This window comes from Ochotona curzoniae, unplaced genomic scaffold (assembly GCF_017591425.1).
Source record: "Ochotona curzoniae isolate NIBS_2020 unplaced genomic scaffold, NIBS_Ocur_1.0 patch107, whole genome shotgun sequence".
In the NCBI taxonomy this organism is placed as follows: domain Eukaryota; kingdom Metazoa; phylum Chordata; class Mammalia; order Lagomorpha; family Ochotonidae; genus Ochotona; species Ochotona curzoniae.
Window position 1 is genome coordinate 640,654 of NW_024466648.1, and position 25,795 is coordinate 666,448.

At 39.7% G+C, this 25,795-nt stretch overlaps 1 protein-coding gene across 7 annotated transcripts in view; it reads right to left on the bottom strand.

Moving 5' to 3' along the window:
- LOC121166291 (sodium/calcium exchanger 1-like) overlaps positions 1-14,351 on the bottom strand; it is a 55,442-nt gene extending 41,091 nt beyond the window's left edge. The window contains exons 1-6 of one of the 7 annotated variants that reach the window (XM_040995422.1): positions 13,369-14,351; positions 11,153-11,173; positions 10,714-10,731; positions 10,592-10,606; positions 5,882-5,950; positions 376-506 (exon numbers count right to left, since the gene is read on the bottom strand). In XM_040995422.1, the coding sequence (XP_040851356.1) occupies positions 376-506; positions 5,882-5,950; positions 10,592-10,606; positions 10,714-10,731; positions 11,153-11,173; positions 13,369-13,552 (438 nt within the window). In that variant the 5' untranslated portion in view covers positions 13,553-14,351. Of the gene's footprint in view, positions 1-375; positions 507-5,881; positions 5,999-10,591; positions 10,607-10,698; positions 10,732-11,152; positions 11,174-13,368 lie in introns of all 7 variants that reach the window. The other 6 variants (XM_040995420.1, XM_040995419.1, XM_040995421.1 and 3 more) reach the window with 6 other exon arrangements.
- Positions 14,352-25,795: the final 11,444 nt, after the last annotated feature.

Below are 25,795 nucleotides of genomic sequence, written 5' to 3' on the forward strand. Positions count from 1 at the left end.
CCCTCCAAAACAAAAGCCTGCTAACCCAGCACTGCAAATAATTTTCTCATGATGTTCACCTTTCCAATAGTTGGTTTCTTTCACATGTAACACCTTTGTGTCTTCCTCACTATCCCCTTAGACAAAGCCTTTCCTCTGGGGCACATCTAACCCTGTGTAGTGACAGATGCCACCTCTTCGGTTCTTTCCCTGATGTGATTTAGTTTACTGGATCTTTCTGTTCTCTGCCAAATCTACAAAATCAGTCTGGCTCTGAAGACCTCTCAATTCATGAGTTAATCTCTAAAATCAAATCTACATCTTTTTCCAGATCACTCATCTAACCCAACCCAGGGTATGCCTGGCACCTTGGCTGGGTAGTATTGGTGGGCATACCTTGAACTCATAGGATTCTTCAATGATCACTTCTAACTTGGTGTGTTCTCCCAAGATAGGGCGCCCCATTTCTGCAATGCGCCTCTCCTCTTCCTCTTTGCTGGTCAGTGGCTGCCTGTCATCATATTCATCTGTGAAAAGAAAGGTGAGACAGTGAGTAATGTGTCCATTTGTATTGAGAACCTCCTACAGCCTGCTACCAAAAGCAGGGAGGCATACCCAAGGTTGTACAAAACGGCCCTTAGTGAAGGTCATGAGTGTGAGGGAAGAATTGTTCAGAGGCTTGTTGTACTGAGCAGTATAGCACAGTAAGCGTTGATGGTAACGTCTCAGTGTGAGCTCATGTGAAAGTGCAGATGAGGAAAGTGATGCATGGGGGCGGGGCAAGTCACTGAGAAAGAGTTTGCACATTTTCAGGGCTCAGCTTACTGTTGGTACATGTTGCTGAAGGGTATGCTTGAGGGAAGCTGTAGCTAGGGTGACCCTGCAGAATGAAGAATTGTGGTCTCTCCTTCCTCCATTTTCGAGAGGGAACAGAAAATGCCCAAGGGACAAAGAGGTGGTGAAAAGGACATTCTGATCTTAGCCTTTCACTTGGGAAGAGCCCCTGTTGTAAGTTAAGCATAGAACAACAACATCACTGGCAGTTTTAGTGTTTCCTTGCTCTGGTACAATATCAAACTGTGTCAGGAAAACCCTGACCTTACTGAGCTGCAAGTAAACAGGGAGTGTGAAGGTGAAGCCTTAGGGGTATTACCATTCATTCCATATGTGAGCATGATTATTTCCAGAAGCACCGCATAGTGTACACACCAGGAGAAGCCAGCAGAGTGCTAAGATGTTAATGGATTCAAGAATCCCCTAATGAGGGGGAAGCTCACAGTTGGCTGTCTCTGCATGTTTGTTAGGATGAATTCCAGACTGGGAAGGCCAGGCGCATGAGAGGGGCACATACTAGTCTTTTAATTAGCTTCCCCCCTGAGGCCCAGGATGCTGGTACCAGACAGACAACTTCCTGTCCATGTCAAGCAGAATAAATACAGCCCCAGCTTGGCTGTGATGTCCTCACCTCTGGGACTCTGGGCAGAGCACCCAGGTCAGGTGTTTGTTAGCTGAGAAGACATCCAAATGAGAGGGTCTTCTCACCCAGGCTTCCTGCCTTCTTTACTTAGGAATTAGTGCTTCACACCTCCCATTCCTGGAGAGCCATGGCTTCTGCTTAGCTAGGGTCCCTGTTGAGTGGGGCCTCGTTTGCTGTACTAGTGATCACAGAAAATAATTCCTAAGACAGTTGGCCACTGCATTGAATGTGACTCAATGTAATTTAGGTAGGAAAAAATGGAGACAGTGTGTCGCAAAGGAAGTGTGGTCTTTGCTTTCCACTTCACAAAATAGGAATTGGAACATGGTACTAAAATATGGATAGTGTGGTAAATGAAATCAAATAAGGGTAAGCTAATTTTTAAAAGGATTATTTATTTGAAAGGCAGAGTTAACACAGAGAGAGGAGGAAAAGACAGAAATTCGCTCCATCTGCTGGATGTCTCCCCTAGTGGCTGCAACAGCCAGGTTTCACTCCTGAAGGTAGGAGTCGGGAGCTTTAGCCTGGTCTTCCTTGTGCATGGGAGAGGTCCAAGGAAGGCAAAGTGCCTTCCCCTGATTGCTCTCCCAGGCCATTGAGGGAGCTGGGATGGAATTTGATCTGGTGTCCATATGTGATGTGGCACATAAAGCCACATTACCATGCCAGCCTGTGAAAGATTCTTTTTTATTTAATCCTACAATCTTTTATTTAAAAATTTTATTCTGGGCCCGGTGTGATAGCATAATGGTTAAGATCCTCACCTTGAACACACTGGGATCCCATATGGTTGCCAGTTCTAATCCCGGCAGCTCCACTTCCCTTCCAGCTCCCTGCTTGTGGCCTGGGAAAGCAGTCGAGGACAGCCCAAAGCCTTGGGACCCTGCACCTGCATGGGAGACCTGGAAAGAAGTGGGCTCCTGGCTTTGGATTTCCCCATTGTGGCCACTTGGGGAGTGAATCATCAGATGGAAGATCTTCCTCTCTGTGTCTCCTCTTCTCTCTTTATCTGCCTTTCCAATAAAATAAATAAATCTTAAAAAAATTATTCTATTTAATCTACAACTACTTGTTACCTTTTAAGATAGAGAAAACAGTTCTCAGGTGCAGATAATGGACAGAATCTAGCTAGAACCCAATAACATTTGTTTCCATGATCAACTTTTGTTTTATTTTCCAATTATGGCAAGCGATCATAGTTTTTCATGTGTTAGTGACTTAAAGTTGTGTCCTAAGAACCAACTAAGTGAAATTAAAATGTGAGGCAATGTCAAAATATAGTAAAGAAGCAATAACATAGTTGGCAGGTAATCAAAGCAAAATTGCAAAAAAGAGATATGAAAATGACAAAAATGTAAGAGTCTTATCAGATATCATACTAACCTAAAGGAATGTAGAACATCTTAGCTGCAAACCACACTCTTTCCCTATCTGCTCGTCAAAGCTTTGCTATTTCCATCAAATTAAACCCTCGTTATTTTTCAAGACTCACATTTTATTACATGAACTATTCCCTAGTTGAAGATCAGAGACTCAACACCTAAAACTCTGGATACAGGAAGAAAAGGAGTATGTGGAAATTGTGATCTCACCCCACTTCCTGTAGTCCTTGATCCTATGTACCCTAATCACCCTAATCACCTATGTAAAAATATTCAAAAAACAATTAAACAAGTAGAAAAATTAATGTTATAACCTTACATTGATTCCGTAATATTCCTTATGTATACTGAGCAGGAACTCTCATAAATCTTTTTTAAAAATCTAAGTTACTTTTATATACAAACACAGAAAATGAAATTTGCTGGAATAGAACAATGTTACCATCTTTGAATTGTCCTCACATCCAGCAGAACCTATCAGATTATATAAAATGCAGTAGGTGATCAGTGAGAATTTGCTGTGTGACCTTGTAGCTCCCGGTTTGTAAAGACTCCTTATTGCACTGTCCATTTAAAGGTTACTTAGTCACTGGATACATGTCATTACAGCCTCTTCTAGCCCTGAGCCTCCAACTCTCAATAGCTCAATAGCTCATATACATGATGGCAAGATGGTATACAGATGGACAACATTTAGTGCAGCATGGTGAGGGTTGAGGCACCAGAGTGGAGGAGTAACTGGGTCTGCCCCAGGGAATCGGGGGAAAACTAGGACATTGGTTTGGGACATGAGCAGGAGAGAGTGATGGCAATACCTAGAAGGGTGGGAGTATGGACATGAAGGAGCATAGTGTGGGAGGAATCATTTTGTTCTTAAATCTGTATATCTGTAATACAAGGGATGTGTTCACTATGTATAAACAAAAACAAAAAATGACTAGTAAGGTGAGGGAATGCGTTGTAAGTAGAGAGAAGTCAGAGCTTACAGACACAGCCAACTTGGGAGGGACAAGGTTATTTACACTTAAGATTTGTAATGAATGTTTAAGAGATAATTATATTTGCAGGCAATTGAGACATGGGAGCTGGCTAACTAGTAAGTTAGTATGTATGTTCTAGATTGTTTACATTGGCCAAAAATGGGGTATGATCTCTATTTTTAAAAGTATTCCTGTTAGAAACATTTATTGAATAGGGAAATGGTTTAATCACTTTTGTTCACTCTCATTTGTTGTGTTGTTTCCTTTGCTTTTGAACACTTGATCAAAAGCAGATCATCGCATTATGGTCCAAATCATTTTCATTTTCCTTGTTATGCAGAGTAATAGGCTGTGGTTTCGGTTGTGGTTCTGAGGCAGAGAAAATTAATTCTACGTGCTTTTAACACATATTCCTTTAAAAAATACCATATTTTATTGAGAAGTTGGGAATATGTTACATAATTGTAACCACGCAAAGCAATTTAAGAACCAAATGCATAATATTTAATAAGCACTGTTAAAAGTCAGCATTGACTGGACACAACTTAGTGCTGGCATAAAATTACCAGTAGAGGTTCTTTCTCCTAATGGGTTTTGCAAGCAATTACCAATGAAGAGTACCAGTGGGTACCTGGGATTTGGGGAAAGCAGAAGTATGTGGAGCTGCTTAGAAGCATTGTGGTTCTTGTTCATTTCTAATGCTTTCTGGTTCCAATTGCATTTTAAGCAATGTGGGGATTGCTACTAGAGAAACCCACAAAACTCATACAGTCTATCTCAATGTAGACATTGTTCCCAGGCAGCTACTGGGGGTACTCAATTATATAAATAAAACATGTTCATCCTAATGAAAAGGGAAAATGGCCAGTGATAGAAGAATTTGCTTAGCATAATTTTGATACTTTATTCAGAGCTATGCTGATAGTCCCAAAGCAGAGATCTCTTGAAAGTTTCTAGTGCTTTTCTGTCTGTTCTGGTAAGAGATTAAGGAGTCTGGTACTTCTTTAATATTTATTCCATCTTATTATTGGAAAGGCAGATCTAAAAAGAGGATATACAGAGAGAAAGATCTTCATTTGCTGGTTCACTCCTCAAGTGGCTGTAATGGCCAGAACCAAGCTGATCTGAAGCCAGGAGCCTTGAGCCTGTTCTGGATCTCCCACATAGGTACATGTCCCAAGGCTTTTGGCCAATCTCTGTTGCTTTTGTAGGCCATAAGCAGGGAGCCAGATGGGAAATGGATCAGCAGGGATACAAATTGGTGCCCATATGTGCTCCCATGGGATGCAAGGTGAGGATTTGGCCACTAGGCCATTGTGCCAGGTCCAAGTCTGGTACTTTTATTTCCATGACAATATTAAAGAACATGTCCATAATGGGGGCTGGACGTTGTGATTAATGGATGCAGGCATGGGATTGAGGATTAGGAAAGTGCCCCTGAGTTGGGGAGTAGTGTTTCTACTGCTATTGCCCAGACAAGGGTGGTGACTGAGGAGCAAATATTCCTGTCCTCATGCAAGACTTAGGGAAAGGAGATGATAATCCAGGCTCTGAATCCATAGTAAATCTCAGAGACTTGTATAATCCTCTGTTGACACCATCAATTTTTTGTATTTCCCCTATGGAGAAACCCTACCGATGTAAAAACATCTGTGCACTACTTGGTTAACATCATGTCGTCCGGAAGCAAGAATAGGAACCCCTGGGAAAAAATACAGTTAAGCTTTTAAAGATTGTTATGATGATATGTGGGACGAGAGACTCATGAATAGGAGTTATTACCAACAAATATGGAATCTACTGAAACTTGAGAGCAGTTATTGGATCGGTGGTTCCTGTAAGTCTATGCTGCTCACCCTCCTGCCCATCCACCCCCAGGGTCCCCTGTTCCACCTTGATGTGGTTGCATTTTGTTACTAATCCTTTGGACTCTCAGATGCCAGAAAAGCCACTGCATCCCATAATAAGACTTTAAATAGGACAAAGGCCAACATATGAATTTAATGTCAAAAGACGTAACACTTGAAGACTCTAGTTTCCAAGGACTGTGATAAAATGAGTACCTGCAATGGTGATTACAGTAGAGGGAATAGGATGATCTCTAGCATGAACTTTCCTGAAGACAGGTTGGCCTAGCAAAAGGACAGGTAGAAAATCAGCAGAGTAGATTGCACTATTTTCTGTCACATCTTTGTGGAATTAGTAAGCTAAACAGCACACCAGATGCACACATTGCAAGCAATGTTAGTAGGAGACTAAATGGTCACAAATCACACTTTGGGTCAAAGATAGTTTTTACTGCAGGAAATTGACACAGATCGCTCCTCACAGATTGGTCCAATAATCCATGGGTCAGATTATGGAGACTCATCCATATTCCTGCAGGTGCCTTAGTTAGAGTACCCAGATCCCTAAAGTTACTGCTTCCAGAAGAATCATGAAACAGAAAGATTTTAGCATAATGTCAGTGTCCTGATTTTAAAGCATATTAATATTAGTGGTATAGTTGGAGTAGGCTGTTTTTCTGCATGTAAAATGTGAATAACTACCCACTCTGTCATGTTTGTCTAAAAGTCTAGTAACATAATACTTGGGACCATGTTTACTCATTCTATTTCCCGAGAAGTCTGAACAGGAGAATGTTATATGCATTTGCAAATTTTGCAAGGATAAGTCACAGCATAGACAATAACTGTTGGAACTAACAAGGTACAGGGTTTTCATTGAATTACTGGTTCAGAGGCCTTCCAGATGCATCTGCTGTTTGCTTTGATCAAGAGGGAATCAGAACTGTCCTGGTAATCTTGGCACTCAGTGCCAACTCCATTGCTTGTTTGCCATCTAAACATGTGAAAAGCATTTTTTTTCCTCAGACTCATTTTTTTCTCAGTTGCAAAATGAAATATAGTTGAATTGGGCTGTGTACATCAAACTCAGGGATTGGAGTGATAAATTTTCAACTGTCAGTATTTTCACTGTTGGGTTTTCTTAAAAAAGGCATGTAAATGACTTATGATGTGTATAATAATTAGAAGAATAATATTAAGGACAATATTGATTGCTCTAGGGTTATAGCTATATAACTTAGAATATTTGAGGATCAAATATACCCTTTCTTCTTTATTTTTAAAAATTAAGAATTCTGGTTCAGTATAAGTATTTATATATGTTAGCTTATACCATTCCTCTTAGGTTTCAAGTATAATGGTATTTAGAAGATATAGGCCAACTTTGGATTGAAAAGGTGTTCATTCTGAAATTTTAAGATGAATGAGGGAAAGCTGGGGCTGGGAAATATTTCATTAGTGGGGTTAGGATAGGCAGTACACTCTTGGAAACAAAGACAGACGATCTGGCTCCACATCTTGAATAATTGATTTGGGACAGACCAGTGAAGTTCTTGAAATGTTCGTTCCCTCTTCTATCAGCGAAAACAACAAAATCCTATCCTATGATGTTAGTGAGCAACTATTACAATGAATAGTAAGTGTTTCACTGACTTTATTTAACCATATGGCAGGCAGTTCAAAGTGAGAAGCGATCATAACTCCAAATAAGATTTTTTTTTTCAGTGAAGCAAAGTTTTGTAAATTCCCAAAGCCCCTCCAAGCTTTGAATGTCCACTACTAATTAAAATCTCCAAAATACTGGTATTAGGCTGGGTGGCAAATGACTTTTCAATTTTCATGTACTTTGCTTCAAATCTAGATGCAGACTTGTAACTGTGCATAAGTCCACAAAAAAAACTGCAAGCAAACCTAAGGGTTGAATTAATTCTTCTCTATCGCCCCTACCACTCAGAAGTCTTCACTTCAAAGCCTTAAATGAGCTTCAAGCTGCTTTTCTCTTAGTAGGCTTCCATGTCAGAACTTCATTCTGGAGTGTCAGAACAACATGGATCTGGACATTAGCTGTTAATAAAGAGGGGTCCTGGAAGGTGGCCCTTTTCTAGGAAAGCAAGAATGGCCAGGCCACTGCAGACATTGCCATAATATTCTGGAACATCTTTTTGTTTTTATGCATCCATTTCAAGTTTTGGAAAAAGGTCATAAAAGAAAAATTGTTTTTTAGATTGAAATTTCAGCCAATAGGAATAATGTATTGAAGAAATGATAGAAACCTTCAGATGAAGTGATTCTATCATTTTGAATGTAATATGTGGCCAAGGTAGGAAATACTACACATTATTGAATGGAAATTATAGAACTCAGAATGAAATTTTAGGAAAGAAAAAAATTAGGATCCCATTACCTGAGGTATAGAAAGGGAAAGTGATTCAAGTGATATAGCAAGAAGGCCTTAAAAAAATCGTAATATAACTGGTAAAGAAAATCAGAAAATATCTGTATACGTCAGTGCATTTAACAGGATATTCTTGAGCCTGGGATATTTTCAGTTGAGATCTCATTGCCAGACACCATAGAAGTGACGTTACTGCTGGATAGGATGCTATTTCTATGGTGGCTGACTTAAAAAATATCACAATGACGTCATAAAGGCTGGTTTGCCAAATCTCTACCTTCTTCAAATCTTTGAACGATAACTAATTTATTTTGGGGTGACATAATCAAAATATTTCTGAGATGACTTGAATGTGTTCAAGTGACGGTGAGAAAAAGTTTAAAAATGCAAATTCTTGCAATTGAATTAAAAAATAATCATCAGTGGTATAGATATCAGAAAATATTACTGGGAGATCTTTAGAAAAATCAAGTTTAAGAAATCCTGTATGACGGCTTCTTTTGTTTCAAACAGCTATCCTTTTTATTTTTGAAAGATTTATTTTTATTTGAAAAGCACATTTTACAGACAGAAAAGGAGAGAGAGAGGTCTTCAATCTACTGTTTCACTCACCAAATGGCCACAACGGACAGAGGTGAGCTAATATGAAGTTCAAGGGGCCAGGAGTTTCTTCTGGCCGCTTCCCACATGGGTGCAGGGTCTTAAGGACTTGGGCCAGCCTTTGCTGCTTTCCCAGGTCACAGACAGATGGATCAGAAGTGGAGGGCCTGGCGCGGTGGCGCAAGTGGTTAAGGTCCTCACCTTGCACGCCCTGGGATCCCATATGGGCGCCTGTTCTATCCCGGAAGCCCCGCTTCCCTTCCAGCTCCCTGCTTATGGCCCGGGAAAGCAGTGGAGGACGGCCCAAAGCTTTGGGACCCTGCACCCGCGTGGGAGACCCCGAAGAGGCTCCTGGCTTCGGACCGGCATGGCACCGGCCGTTGCGCTCACTTAGAGAATGAATCATCAGATGGAAGATCTTCCTCTCTGTCTCTCTTCTCTGTATATCCACCTTTCCAATAAAAAAAATAATAAAAATAAATCTTAAAAAAAAAAGAAGTGGAGCAGTTGGGACACAAATTGCTGCCCAGATAGGATGCTGGCACCGCCAGTAGCTTGCTTTACCACCCTGCCAACCCCTAACCTTTTCAACACCTTACAGTCTGAGTCATTTTGCTGTTAAAGACTATGTCCAGGAGATATCAACAGTGAAGAGCAACAGTTCATGTGAAGTTTCTCCCATATTTAAAATATTCCATTTTGGACAGAATTATGTTGGAACTCCTTGCTACTGAGTTTCCACAATACAACCTATTCCCTGCCGTGGTATTTTTATTAGTAGTAATTTTAGAAAGATTTCCTTTTTCATATTTTTTTTCTGAATTTAAAATTTTAATATCTGTACAATGTATTAGAAAATTCTTTCACATTTACTCATGATACTGGGCTGTGATATTTAAGATACAAATGTAGGCCAGTAGAAATACCCTCAGCCTGTAGTTACAAATTAGGGCTACTTTATGATATTTGTCCCTGAATCCACACAGATAATTCTGAAAGGGTAAGAAGAGAGTTAAGGTCAACAAGGGGCGCTGCAAGGAATTAGCAAAACCCTACTTCTGTTTTCTTATATACAAATGGAGGTTAAGTAATGTGGTCAACATGGGGCCAGGGCTGCGGCTCAGCAAGTTAAGCCACCATCTGTAGTATTCCACATTAGAGCCGGGTTGAATCCAAGCTGCTCCATTTCTGATCCAGCTCCCTGCTAACGTGCCTGGGAGAACAGCAGTGCTTGCATTCCTGCACCCATGTGGAAAACCCAGGCGGATTTCCTGACTCTTGGCTTCTGCACTGGCACAGTCCTGTCTGGTTACCGCAGCCGTGTGAGGGAGTTAACTAGCAGTTGGAAGAGCTCTCTACTTCTTCCTCTAACAATTTCAAATGAATAAATTGTGAAGAAAAGTGCTGTCAACACAAGGTGATGCTAATCTGGATTTAAGACTTTAAGACATCCTGAGATTCTACAAGTTGTTTCCAGTATGACTCGTGACCATATTTACAGGAACACATAAAGCCCCAAAGTGCAGCTCTGCTGGGCGTGATGGAATCAGGTAGGGATTGTTCTGCTCTCTCCATACTTGATGTTATCTATTATGAGGAACCAGTTCTTGTGCTATAGACCAGTCTTCTATGTCAATTCCTGTGCTTATTCGAGGCCAATGTTATTACTGCTATTCTTTGTGTTACCTACCAGCATCCACTGCACATCATTGGTGCTACGTGAATATTTGAGAATGTAAAATGTAAACAATTAGTCTCTGTAGGAATTTTCCATCAAATAAAGACAACACACATGTTACTGTATAAAACGTTAGGTGTGTAAACACCAACAAGAATACACCCTGTGCCACAGATACGTTAATGTGGGTTACATGGAATGTGAGTTGGTTTTTTTAAGAGCATCGGGAAATAATTTTTTTGGATTATCTTACCACACAGGTATTTTCCTTTATTAAAAACAAACAAAAAGGAGAAATGATTCTTTTTAAATTTACCAATATACAATAAGACAATAAAATAAAAATAGATAGTATTAGACTTTCAAAATCCATACCTGTAATTGTGAAGCCACCTAAAAAGGAAAAGAAAAAGAAATGAATGTTAAAAATGAAACACTCTAAATGACCTAATACTAAAATCCCACTGTCTGGTAACCCACCCAGGATAAAAAGACCTTGTGGAATTGCATCTTAACATTCTTAATTTAAGATGTTGACCATCTAGTCATGACTGAATCACAAATTATTTTACATTCTGAAATTTTGTGCACAAACGTAATTCTTGTGCATACCTAGGAAATCAATGATTTTTAAAAGGTTTATAACCTATAAAATATAAACCATTTGACCTTCATAAAAGAGGTCAGTGGCTCTCCATAACAGTATTTCTAGCAAATCGATAGAGATTAACAACAGAGAGATACCGTGTCACCTGACAGAAGTGGAAAATAACCTAGAAAAATGGAAAGAAAATGCAAGAAATGAAATGCTTACCAAGCTCATTCAACAACAGGGCTGTGAAGAAACAAAGACAAAGACAAACACAGAGTAAGAGACCAGATGAGTAATGAAAAGAGGAATATCAGCAGAAAGAAGTCCAGGCAGATCTACCTAGAGTGGTGGGGACCCACTGTTACAAATTGGCGCACCCCCAAATAATTTGACAAATGAACAATTCCCAAAGAAGTGTCTACACACGGGTGTGATTAAAGAAACAACATACGGGGTGAAACAATTTTGCCTAGTGGGACATTTCTATTTAATAACTTTTAAAAACGGACATAGGACCAGGAAAAAGCTCTCTCTGGACATTTTAGTGGATGATATTTTGCCCACCAAGAGTTGCTCATGGTTTTAAGATTGTTAAAGTCAGAGTCTCAGTAATTAATGCTGATTGATGTGTCCTTTGCTGTGACTTCTGCACATTAGCAGACAGTGAACACTTTTAGAGGACGTAACACTCATAGGAGGTTGACAAGGCAGGGACAGTGTGGAGAGCATACTGTAAGTCAGGGTGTGCGCTGTCAACCCAGACGGTCCTGTAGCACTTCACTTCAGCAAAAGCTACCTGGATAATTCCATCAAGTAGATTACTTCAAGGTTCAGTGCCGGTGGGGATATTAAAACTACTGTTTAGACACCGTTTTCCCCCTTTTGAGGGTAGCATTAGAGGATTCATTCTTATACAAGTCAGTACTTTTATTTATAGTGAGAAGAATCCACCTGGTGAGGAGAACAAACTGGATAATGCTTTCAAGAAGTTTTAATTTGGTTTTACATGAGAGCATATCTTACTAAAATGCTACTGAAAGATATGCCTCCAGGACATATTTCCCTGAGATGAAAGTGCTTTCTAGGAACACATTTACAAGTAAGTAATAGGCTGGATATGCTGTAAGCAACTCTTAAGTTCTTACCAAAGGACCATATCCTTCAGACTAAAGAAAACTGGTAGGACAACGGTCTCATATACTCGAATGTGGTGCATTTTAAATGCTGTATTTGTCATGTCAAGTGAACATGAGAATATTGATAATGCTATTCTTTAAATATACCTGTTGTTATTTTATAAACCTGGGTTCTTTAAAGAAGTGTAACTATTGAATTCTGATGTTTTTCATTAATTGCCTTTGGACCTATCCAATACTACATACATGCACTAAGCCTTTTTTTCTTCCAATTTATGTTGAGATATGATTGAAATGCTATTGAGTAGTCATTCTCACGTTTTAGAGAAGACAATAATTTTAGCCACTGTGTGGAGTGGACCAGAGCAGTGAAAACTAAATGTTTTTTACTATGATCATTCAGAATTATAAACATTATATCCAGTGTTGATTAAATCTGGTTGCAATCAAGGTTAGTTGGCATGTCCCAAAGAAAATGGACATTACTTGGTGCATTTGTGAATTTGGGAAGGGGAATGAAACTGCCAAAGCTTCAAAGGCAATGAAGTATAGTATTTGGAAGCCAAGGAAGAAGAGAGAGTTAAGTGTGAGAGTAAGGAGACACGGAGAGAGAAGAGTACAATTTCTCGCTGGTATGTCTTTGTATACTCTCACACCTTTCATTCCTCTTCTTATCCATTTTGGTTCCTCAAGCACAAGGGAGAAACTGCACTCTTTCTCATATTCCTCACGGTCAAATATTCTAATGGTAATGATCTTCCTGTGGGAACACAAGACAAAGGCAAAACAAATGGTTGGAGTCGCACACTCATGCTCTAGGTGTTCACCAAGCCAGATGTTACTGTGATGTTATGGAGAATGGAGAGCACACAGGCCACCTCAAATACGTAAAAGGGCATCTGGGAGACTTTTAGCTGGTCTCCCTTAAGCTTGCCTTGCCAACTGATCATTGTAATGTTTTTTTTTTTCCCCTTGTTTAGTAGTCAGATGGTACCATGAATTGTAAAGGTCAATCAAAACATTGGCTCCATTTTAAAATTGCATAGCATTTGCACCAGTGTCCTCAGACATACAAACCTGACTTTGCTGAAAATCACCCAAGAGGTCTGAGAGTTAGAGTGATGACAACTGGCTGCTATGGCTGAAGGCCAGGCCTACTGTGGCCCCAGGGGAGAGCCCTGCCCTGTTACATAGACGGAGGCCTGTGTGCATGGTTAAGTCATGTTCTGAAGAGTGCAGGCATCCAGGGGTGGCACAGGCCAGCAGAAACTGTCCAGGTCAGTCCTGGAGCAGCTCCCCCACCTTTCTTCTCACTCATCTCCACCAGGCGGGGCTCTCCAATCTCAAGGAAGAAGGTCTTGTTTTTCTCATATTCCTCATCATCAATTACCTTGACTGATATTGTTTTGCTGAAACAGAGAAGAATAGAAATTGACGAACCGGAGGAAGAGGAAGGAGAGGGATGTAGAATAGAGCAAAGCAACATGAATGCATTGCACTTCCTGCAACGTACTGGGAGTTTCTCCTTCAGGAATGGGAATACAGTAAGTCTGAAAGATGGGAGAGGTCACAGAGTACATAGCTCTCCTGCTCAGAGTTATGCAATTACTGTGGACTAAGTACAGCACGTAATCCTCACAGGTTCATCACCATTAGGAGAAGGAAAAGCAAAGAAACACATTAATAAGATATGTTACTTGGTTAAAGACTTAATAATCAGCTGGTCTCAACTGTACCCTAGAATTTGCTCTTGTAGAACGAAGGGATCAACAGAGTTTACCTAAGTGATAAGGTAAACTTATGTCTCATTTTCCCCCTCCCGGTGCTTTATGTATTTTCCAAACATCATGATTCTGCTGCTAAGTTTTATTGAAATAATAAGTGTGTCTATTTCAGAAGAAACAACAAGCCTCTATCTAAACCTATCTTACCCCAGAACAAAGCTTTTATTGCATTTTGCCAGATTTTCCTCCTAGACAAGACAGCAAATTATTCATGATTTATTTACTTCTCTCAAGATGGGAGTGCTGGCCCCGAAGCAGCTATTCTCAGAGTGGGGTGTCAAGTGGAGAGAATCATTGTTACAGCTCTTTTCTTCTCTCCCTAAAGTTGAGTTTGAACTTCCACTGCGTGTGCCAGTCATACTACTTTAAACCTCAGTGATAAAGACATTTCAACAAGAATCATTCCTATAATCCAAGTGCTTGCCTTACAGTCATAGGGCTGTGAATGACTGATACAGCAAATGCAAATATTATGCAAATCTCAACTTCCCATAAGTAGCCTAGGTAACTCTGAAAATAAATCAAGGCTAGTTTTAGTTAATAAGGACTCAAGAAACTCATGTATGGGTATTACTTTAGAGCCACCTACATAATGATTTGTCTTTGAAACTATTTTCAAACATTATCCAATGACATTTTAAATTAAAGTACCTGAAAGTGTTTTTTTATAAAGTTATGAGGACATGCCATGTTTTAGCTTTTTTAAAGGATTTTCTAGCTCTTCTGCAAAGAAATTGTTTTATAAATTTTTATTGATCAAAGTCACCCAGTTTTGCTTAGACTGATACTAGGCAAGGAGGATTAGTCTTCCATTCTTATGCAAATATGACATCCATGAAAGTGGCTTTTTAATTCTCTAAATTTCCTAGCCTCTCTTGTCATGTAACTAAGTCTTGTTTTCCTGGCCTAGCATTATAGAAATGAGATTAACCATTCTGTTCCTTTGAAGCCTAGGATACAGCCTCTGTTCCCCGGTTAAAGAACGTTCCTGCATGATGCAGCATCACAATTTCTCCTGCGGAGTAGGAGTCCATGAATGTGCTCTTTCAAGTGAGTTCTTTCATCAATCACTTTTCTCGAGTAAGAAACTACAAAAAGTATGACCGTTGTAATTCCATGTAATAGTCATCAGTCCCTAGGTAACTTCTAGAACTATGTTCTGTATGTCACCTACATACCTATTTGTAAAGGTATCAACCTGCCCTGATTAACACAGATGTTTAGTTACTACTTTATATCCAAAGTATTAGAAAAAGCACGACAGGAGATAAGGTATTATGACGTGTACTTTCTACTATAGAACTGAGTTTGATGTTTAAATTGGATGAAACCTACCCTAAAAAAACCTGGAAAATCATTTTGTTATAAATACTAAAGGGCATGCTTTTTGATATTGTACAGGTTTGTAACCTTAAATGGCAGTTGTACACATTAGCATCAGGAGACCAAGAATGAAAAGATGTGATGGACATTGAAAGTGCCTTATTATGATCCCGTAAACTTCTTGACCAACACACTTGGTTTGAAGGTAGAATACATGAAACCTGCCATCCCCTACTTGGGCGACTCAGGTAATGATCTTGATCATCTGACTTTGTTTCCCCAGCTTAGCATGCATCACACAATTAAGATTGTAGAAATATAGACAGACAATGGAGTATGATTTGATGCAGTCTTTCTAATGAAGCTCATATTGTGTAGGAAAGGGACCAGTTTCATTCCCACAGGGCAACATGAGATCTTAATCACAAAAACAGAATCCCTGATAAATACCATAGAATATAATTCTCTATTGCTATAACAGCTTTATTTTTTTATATTCCAGAGAGCAGATGAATGTGAACTATTTAGCTGTTATAAAATGTAAATGTCTATGTAGTCCTACATATTTATATATTTGTGGTACCACTATTCATTAGGCTCATAACCCTTAGAAAATATTGTAATATTTGATAACTGTGATGCTAGGGAATCAAAAAAGAAGAAAAAGATTAGGTACCTGGCAAAGACATCTAAAGTAGATAGAGTTTGCATAATGGCATATCATTTTAGATTCATTAGTGAGAGAATCAATAATGCCCCTGACAAGCAGAGTCATTAAATTATATATTGATTTTAGCTCATCTTCCACACTAAGCTATTAATAGAAAATTTGATTATTAAAGAAATTTTAGTCAGTCAAAAGTGGCAGGATGAAGTCAGTCATGATTAATTAGCCCTTTATATCAAGAGAGGCAAATTCGGAAATCTTTTGTACTGCTCACCGTTTGCTTCAAACAACTATTTTTCCTCTACTCGCCCTATCAAAATTGGGGTTAGATAAAGTAATCCTTAAAAGAACACATCCTTGGGATGCCCCCATCTCCCTTCAGAGCCTAACATGTGCAAGAACTGCCTCCTCTCTAAACTGTGGGGACAGTATAGGAGATGAGATGGCCAACCTTGGTGACAAATCTAATTTATCTGTAGAAGCATCCCTTGGTTCCACACTGAGTAGTGTAGCAGAAATACAATCCTAAGAACCTGAGGGAAGGCCACCCCCCCGGGGTGCCCCAATGGACACCCTTGACCTTGGCGTCATCACAAGGATGCCGAGTAACCGGGGACACAAATTAACATTGGCTGCTCTGTCCAGAGTGGAAAGCACCTGGTTAGCTCTTACTTAAAAGGTTAACAAAACAAAGGAGGAATCATTGGTTAGATGTAACCCTTAAATCAAAACCAATTATTCCATGGATAAGAAAGAAAAAACTTGTATCATGTGGCTTTCATTTATTATTAGAAAGAAAGGTGAACTGACTAGATTTTTTAAAAAATCTGTTTGAAACTGAATTGTGTACTTTAAAATGTTTGCTAAGTAACAAAGCAGTTAAAAATCTACGTGAACATTAAATATTTCTCAGCATGACTAGCAACTTCAGGAAAGTGCATTTCATTTCTAGAAGGAGAAAAATGGCTAAGAAAGATCAATTTGTTTATTGGAAAAGTACAGATCATTCCTTTTGATTAGAGTAGTATCTTTTATGTGATGGGAACCAAACCAATACCCATCTGTACTTTCCAGTCTCTTCCTGTCTTCCCTGAGGAGTCCTAAAGGACCTCAAACCTTCAAAGAGACTCATAAGGAGCCCTCACATTGGGAGGTAGCTCAGGAAGAGGATAGAAATAAGTGCCTTTGGTAGTGAGGGCTGACAGAGAAAACCTCTTCAAAATATATTTGAGTTTTTCATTGTTGAGCTCAAGTGGTATCACAAGCCTGTTGGTCCTGTGCCGCCTTTTCTCTAAGATGGCCCTTGGATTTGGAAGACGAAGAGCTGGAGGGTGAGAGTTTGCTTTTGAAAGTTGTCACAGAAAAGATTTCAGTGAAGATTTTCCACAGTTAGACGCTGCAATAATTTTTCCTTTCCAAGAATAAATCATTTCTCTCTCTTTAGGCAAAGTCAGAAGTCCACAGAAAGATTGTCACTTTGCATCCCTTAATCCTCAGATTTTCCTAACTTTCCTAGAAGTCATTTCTACCAAATACAGTCTCAGAGCAAACAATGACTTTCAGAGAAGTCATTTCCAGTTACAAAGTGAGTCTCCTGCGACCAGCTCCAAGGCCAGTATCTCTCAATAATGTGATCCACAGCCAACAACCAAGTCCCTTATTCATTCAACTCTGCAGCATTTTTATGACCACATTAAAGAATCTGGCTCATTATTCTAAGCAGATCCAGAGAATTATTGGTTTATATTTACATCCACTGTGTCTGTATGAACAATGATAGAATTTCAGTTCTATTTTGAGAAGGTCTGTAGCATATATTACATTCTCTAGCTAGCTTAAAAAGTTCCATCTTGGAAGTGATACAGGTGTCACGGAAAGGTGCATTGAGGATGGAAGGGCTTAACTCTGAGTAACCAGCCAACAGAGACTGTGTCACCTGGGGGGCAGGTATTTGTCCGCATGAGGGAATCTTGGGCCACGTTCCAGAAACACAGATCCGGATCTGCACTTTAACAAAACCCCCAGATGATTCTGTTGCAGGTTAAACTCTGAAAGGTATTGTTATAAAGAGCAACATGGGTTCTTTCACTGGGGGGGAGGGTGTAATATATTAAGTGTCATGTGCTTGTGCTTCAGACCTGGCTGTATGTTATCACCTTGTGAGGATTTGAAAGTTACCAATGCCTGGGCCCACTGCAGAATAAACTTGCTGGTTGTGGAACTCAGGTACAGTGTGGATATAAATTGCAAAAGCTTTCACTCTGGGTAGGAAACTGGCTAATGAAAGGTAAGAATGTACAGCCTAATTTTTAAAGAATTTACTCAAAAATGAAATGAAATCATTGAGACATTTGTGCACCTTTGCTTAGTTATTGTGAGTTGAGCTAAAATAACATATGTAAACAACTTAGATGTGATCAATCAATGAGTGGATAAAGAAAATGTGGCACATATACACATACCTAATATTACTCACCAACAAAAACAATGCTTTTGCAATAAAATGGATGCAACTGGAAACTGATGTGCTTGGTGAGATAAGCCAGTCACACAGACACATACACACACACATGTTACATACATACACACACGTTACATACATACTTCAGATCAGGAAAAACATTCTATATAATCTAGATGTACATAACCGCCATTTTGAGATTTGACAATTCCTCACAGCCTTTGTTTGATACTCTTAAGCAATAGTGTGGGAGTATCACGATGGTCCTAACTCTTTATTGTGAAATATATTAAGTTTGCTCAACATATCTAAATAATTTAAAATGTTAAAGAATGAATAGGGAGCCAAAGTTAAGCTTAACATCTAAGGCACTCACATCCCATATTAGAGTGCCTGGGTTCCTGGGTTTCATTCCTGGCTTCAGCTGCCTGCTAATACAGAGCATGGATGGGAGACAGTGATGATGGCTCAAGTAGGTGGGTTTCTGCCACCTACATAGAAGACTTGGATTGTGATCCTGGCTCTTTTCCTTTGGAAAAGAAGTAAATGGTATTCCTCTCACTCCTCTTTCATCTAATTCTCCTCTCTTCTCCTCATCTCTTTATTCGTTCTCATCTTTCTCTTTTCTCCTTGTTGCTTCTTTACTGTCTTCACTCTCCTTTTCCCTCTGTCATCCCTCTGCCTGCTATTTCTATCATCTTTCTCTTTTCTGACTTTTTCATCTTTTATTCTCCCTTCTCTCCCTTTTTCGGTGATTTACTTGATCTCTAATCTCCCTCCCATTTCCTCTTTCTCTTTCCTTCATTGAGGGAGAAATAGAAAAAGCAGAAAGAGTTACAAAAAGATAGAAATCAAGTGTTAGAATTTTTTTCTAAGTCAACTTCTGGTGACAGGGTATGCCTTAGTTTCATATTCCTGCAGGTATCTTGTGATACAGTGTTTGCAGTGGGCTTGTGAAAATCTCTTTCATACTTCTCAAATGCAGGGGAAGGAGCATTACTGGGCCCAGAAACAGCCTCTTTATGTACAATGTTGGAAATGGAAGTTTCAGAGGGTAAGATTCCTCATGGTGCTTAATATAAGGTCTGTGTTGGGGCAATCCAAGGCAGCTGAGTAGGGTATGGCCAATCTAACTTCAGCTGCATTGGAGGTAGAAAAACAAGACAAAGCAAGGGCCATATTTTCAGGGGTCTGACTAATGCAAATTTTTGGCAGGAAAGAGAAAACACCATAGACTCTGTGGAACAAGATGAAAATGTGCAGACACTACTGTGTCCAGCTGCTGGCTGTGGGCTGCCAACCTATCAAGGTAAGAAGAAATCACCACACATACTCCCATGAGAAGGAATTCTATAGTCAACTACTGACTTTGTTTCAGCCAGGGAGCTGACTGAAGTCTGAAGAATCATTGGATGTGGAGAAAGGAAGCTGCCTTGCTTCCCTCCCCTCTCTCACACCTGCAGAGCCTACCTTTGCTCCACTCTTATTAGAAATCATCCAGAGGGTTGAAGGCCAGTCAGGAAAAGCCACTGTTCCTGCTAGGACAGGAGGTGAACTGAGTAGGGCTGGCTCATAGACCCTCTGGTATGTGTGAAATATGGCATTGGGAGAGGTTCTGATGGAGGAACCTGGGCAACTCGTCTGGTAGGACACATACCCGGCAGGTAAGCGCAAGAAACATGATAGGGAACAACCCACACCAGGCCATGGAAAGTTTCCCACTGGTATATATTTGGCATGGGTCGGGGGCAGACCAGGCTGAATCAGTTTACATCACCCACTGGTGAATCCGAGCACCAGAACAGAGTGTGGGTCGAACCAGGTTCGGTCACGACAAAGACTGGTGCACAATACGGAATGCCAAGCTGGGAGTATGAGTGGCCTAGAAGGAAAATAGTGGACTCCTCCCTCTTGGGTTACCACTCCAACTGGAGGGCACAAAACTAGGATAGGAGCAGACCTGGCTGGACAGAATGGTACTCACCAGCATATATGTGGGCTGGATAGTGGAACTGGTTAGATGGAGCTAGGCTTTAATATCCATTGACATGTATGAGAGCTGAATGGGATAAGGGACAGACTGGACTAGTTTGCTGCACATACTGGCAAACCAGGGTAGGGGACGGGCCTGGTGGGGGTTATTGTGGGTTGCTCTGACTGGGTTGCAGCTCCCACTGGTTTATGTGAGGGCTAAGTGTGCGCTGACCAGAATTGGGCTGGAAAAAGAACCAACCCAGCAATCGCAACCACCAGCTGATCTGGGCAATGGACTGAGCCAGGCCCTGTACTTGCTCATACGTACAAGAATCTGGTCTGAGAACACTTCAGACAAAGTTTCTTTTCAGATCTCCCCAATTGAACTGCTGGACTTAGAACTCCGACCAAGAAAAGACATCGGACAGAACAAGTCAATCAACCACCTCAGCCATATGTTGGCAGTGAAAAACTGGGCAAACGGAGACTCTGAGATGGACTACGTCAATCAGTGGATTCTTCAGGGACCTCATCATGCTTGGAGTGGCGAGATAGTTCAACAGTCATGACTTGTTGCCTATCAAAACCATTTGAGCAGGACTCTTGGAGCATGCCCCACATTAGGGACCTGGGGTGGGTGGGAGACTGGGTGGGGCTTCTCCCTTAATATCCTCCTTTACCCCAGATACATGAAGGAAACAATGTAGAAATAATAGTCTTACCCACTTTCCTGTAGCCCTTGAACCTTTTTAACTATGTAACGATTATCAAAACTATAATAAAGAAATGGGAAAAAAAATTATCCCGAGTCGGGCTAACCAGCGTAACAAAGCAGAGATCCTCTGCTTCTGTAACTATGTGAACTTTTAGGTACTGGTCCCAGAGCAACACTTACACACTGTGCATGAACGAGTTGGCTTCACAAACAGTGCTGCATAGAAATCCACTCCCACATTGGGAGATCTAGGTAATGACCCTGCTAGTATATCCTGCAACATAAGGATTGTAATAATTCATCCCAAATTTCTCAGTCCCACAGGAATCTTGCTGGTAGACATGGGGAAGAACTCACCTAAATTCATAACCTCTAGAACAAAATCTCCCATTTACCTTGTAGCATACCTGCTGTAGGATTTTAGCAGGTTTTAGTTCACATGCTTTAGCTCCAGAACTAGGACTGTTGATGTTAGAGGCCACAGCCCCACTGGATCCGCCTAAGAGGACCTAGGGAAGGACCCATTAATATCACATATTCATGGGGCCACAATAGTTGGTGCCACATGTTCCAGAATCACTGAGCATGGCCGGGGGGACAAGGGGACAACCACTTTTTTCTGCCTCAGCACTAAGCACAGGGCCCTGACTGTCACAATGCCCAGAGAGATTGATAGTGACTCTCTGTGGACCCAAGGCACATGCCCTAAACAATTTATTTCCCTCTCAAAGCCATACTTCCACACTAAGAACTATAGACTCTAAACCAGGGAGAAACAGGATGGCACAATAGGATAAGGGAAAATAGTACTGACTGGGCCTCCTACAGGTTCCACCCAAAATAGGTCCAGCAGGCTTTTGGATCAAATGGCCTGCAGCTTCCAGCTAGACCAGCACTGCTGACAACCCAGTGACTTAGAACACCTGATGTCTACCTAATCTTTGGTACTGCTTGAACCAGAAGTGGGAGAAAGGCTGTGTAGGGCTATGGTGAGGATACAGCACAGGATCACGGTGGTTAGAAAGTGGTGAGCCAGGGGCTGGGCTATGCAGACCATGGTAGAAGCCTAGCACAAAAGCCTGGGACTGAAAATTGTTGCAGGGAGTGGCACAAGTAACTGCAAAGGAAGAACCTGGTACTGAACAAAATCAGTAAAATTGACCTGGAGACCAGTAGGCAACACAGCTTGGAAACTAGTCCTAAGGAGAGGAACCTGCTAACTAGAATAATAATGACCAAGAGCAAATTAAGTGATAGAGGTGAGTAAGTATTACTGACCCCTCACCTGCAAAGGGGCAGTAGTCCTTTGTTAACCTCTGAGTTAACAGAGGAAGACTTTGAGGAAATGGGGGATAAAGAATTTTAAAAAATTGTTATAAAGCTTCTTAACAACAATGAGGAGTGCATACAAAAGTTCAAGGAAATTAAATACATCACACAGGAAATGATAACACTAAAACAAAACCAAGCTGAATTATTACAAATTAAAGACACACCACAGCAAATAAAAATCCAGTGGAAAGGCTCAATAATAGAATCTCAGAATTGAAAGACATTTTTAACAATGGGGGAAATAAAGCTTGCAGAGGACTGAGCCAAGCTAACAAAAGTATGTGATAATTAAAGGACACTATAAAAAGGACAAATATAGAACTGCAGATTCCAGAAGGCATAGGAAGAGAAGTTGGGCTTATAAGTATAGTCAATGAAATAATGAAGGAAAACTTCCTCAATTTGGAGAAAGATTTAGGAAACAGCACAAACTGCCAAAAGGGTTAACTAAAAATTATCTTCAAAATGACACATGATAATCAAGCTCTCTTCAGCTGAATACAGGGAAAAGATCCTTAAATATTCACATGAAAAAATCAACTAATTTATAGAGGAACCCCAATCAAACTCATTGCTGACCTCTCAGAGGAAACTCTAAAGGCCAGAAGAGAATGGAGTGACATTCCACTGTAAAAGGGAAAAAAAAATGTTTTTCTGCCCAGAATCACCCACCCAGCAAAGCTTTCCATTGCCTTTGAGTCTTTTTTTTTTCTTACTTTGGAGTAATTTTACTGCATTTTCAAAGAATTTGCCACTTCCAAACCTGCGCTGAAACTGATACAGATGTTCTCTTGATAGAGATAAGGAATAACACCCATCAAAACCAAAGACAAACATGGGGAACATCAATTAACCAAGAAAAGAAGACTATATCAAACAGAATCAAACAGGAAAAAACCCTTTGCTAGAATGACAGGACCAAATTACTACCCATCGATATTAATCCTGTATGTAAACGGCTCAAACTCAAGCAGCATGGATTAATAGACTAAAGTACAAAACAACATGTCTATCTGTTGCCTACAGGAGACACATCTCACGGACAAAGATATGTGGAAACTGAAAGAATGGAAAAAAGATGTGCCAGGATAATGGAAAAGAAAAGCTGATGTGGTATTCCATCTCAGATAGCATAGACTTTTACATGAAAAATACTGAAAGAGATGAAGAAAGACACCATATATTGATCAAAGGATCAATTCAAGAAGAGATCACCTTACTAGTTTCTTACAGTGTTTACTTTTTCTTGCTAGTCTGGCTAGAATGTGTTTAGCTTATTTTGAAAATGGTCATTTCTTGTTGCAGTTCGTAGCTTTTAATTTCGATTCCATTTATTTGTTATTATTTCTTGCTTCCTGTTCATTTTTCCTTATAAGTGCTTGAGACGAATAATTAGATCATTTATTTGAGATCTGATTTTTGTGTAAGCACCTGATGTTATGAATGTCCCTCTCAAATACTGCTTTACTACATCTCATGGGTTTTGAAGAAATAAAACAAAAATATCAAAAGTTTCTTTTTCTTACTAATCTCTTCAGTGACTCATAGGAAATACAGTGGCATTGTTTTTGTTCAAGTTGGTATATCTTGCTGTTTTTGTTAATTTTCATTGAAGGGGGTGTATAGTAACTGCGGAATAGAGACTATCATATGTAAATGTGAAGATACAATATAGTATGCATCTCTACTTCCAAAGCAAAGATGGACTCCCAATGAAACTGTTCTATATATCTTGACAGTAGGATGCTGGACTCTGCCATTGTCCATAGCTAAAATGTCGGATACACTTAAATAGCAGAATGATTGACTTATGACTGTTTGTGAATGACTATAGTAATGTAATAATATAGGGGAAATCAGTGGAAGGGAGAGGCAGGGAGTAAGGGAGATCCCAGAACCTATGGAATTATCATAAAATAGTAAATGAATAAAGTAAAGTATAACACACAGTGTCACTCTTAGAGCTGACATTAGGACAAAAAAACTACACTCTTGAGTTCACCTAGAATCAAAGCAATAAGCTACATCATAAATTGTTGGCTAATAAAGCATACTCCACACAGAAGAGACAATTAGCCCACATTTGCCGACATCCATGTACGGACACAGCAGAGATGAAGAAAGGCTGCATGTTATCTCCGAAGAATATATCTTCCAAAATTAGATCATGAAGGAAACCTATCAGACATTTAGGATTGAAAATAATGATGCTAAGTAAACTCCGTGAGATGCAAAAGAATACAGATAAAGATGTGAGGGAATCTACGAGTGATGTGGCTGAAAATACTACTAAAAAGTAAAATCATTAAGAAGAACCAAATAGAACTGTTTTGATCAGTGAAATCAAATTAGGATTGAGAGCATTAACAGCCAACTAGAGTAAGAGGAAAGAATTTGAGAGAATTTTGAAATAACCCAGACAAAGAAAAAGGAATGAAGAAAGTTTATGTGTAACAGTTGAAAATTCCCCAAGTTTTGAAAGACACATAAACATTCAAGATACAAAGAAACTTAAAGGACCCTGAAGCCAACTCAAAAGAGATTCTGTCAGGTATATTGTAGCTAAATTGTTAACATTAAAGGACAAGGAGAGAATCCTAAAGACAGTTTCTTTTTTAAAGCAGAACATGACATAAAAGAAAAATCTATTAGCTTAATTTTGGGCATCTCATGGAAATCCTATAGGCAAGAATTAAGTGTCAGAAAGAAAACTTCCTAACAAGACTAAATCCAGTGAAGTGATTTTTTAAAATGAAGGGGAATTGAGGTATTTTCTAAGTAAGCAAACATTGAAATAATTTACTGCCACCAAAGCAGGAATTCTGAAGAGGGTCCTGCATTAGAAGCAAACACCCTAAAAACACATAACTAACACCACCAAATTCATGAGCAGAATAGGAAGAATCAGTACCCAGTCTATCAGTGCTGACCCTGAATATAAACGGGTTAAATTCTTCACACAAAGACTCGGGTTTTCATCAGTTTAGCAAACCTAAGATTCCATTACATGTTACCAATAAGAAACTTCCTTCACAAAGACATAGTGGCTAAAGGTGAAAGACTGGGAAAGATATACCAGGCAGATAGAAACTAAAAATGAATAGAAATAGGTATCCTGGAATCAAAAATAAATACTTTCAATCAAAGTATAAAAATAATAAAGATATATAGATGCATTATGTATATATATTTAGCAAGAAGACATATCAAATATATCTGCACCCAACACAAGACCATCCAGATATACACAGAAAATGAGATAAACCCTGAAATTAAAATGATGAATGAATTAATACTTCACTCTCTTCAGTGGCAGATCATTCCACACAAAATCACATGCAGATACATCATAAACCATACTGTTCAGCAAGTGGAGCTGGCATTGATAGGACATTTCACCCAATAGCTACAGTACATACATTCTTATTAGCAATGTGTTCGCTGTCCTATAGCAATAGACTTGGTGCACAGAG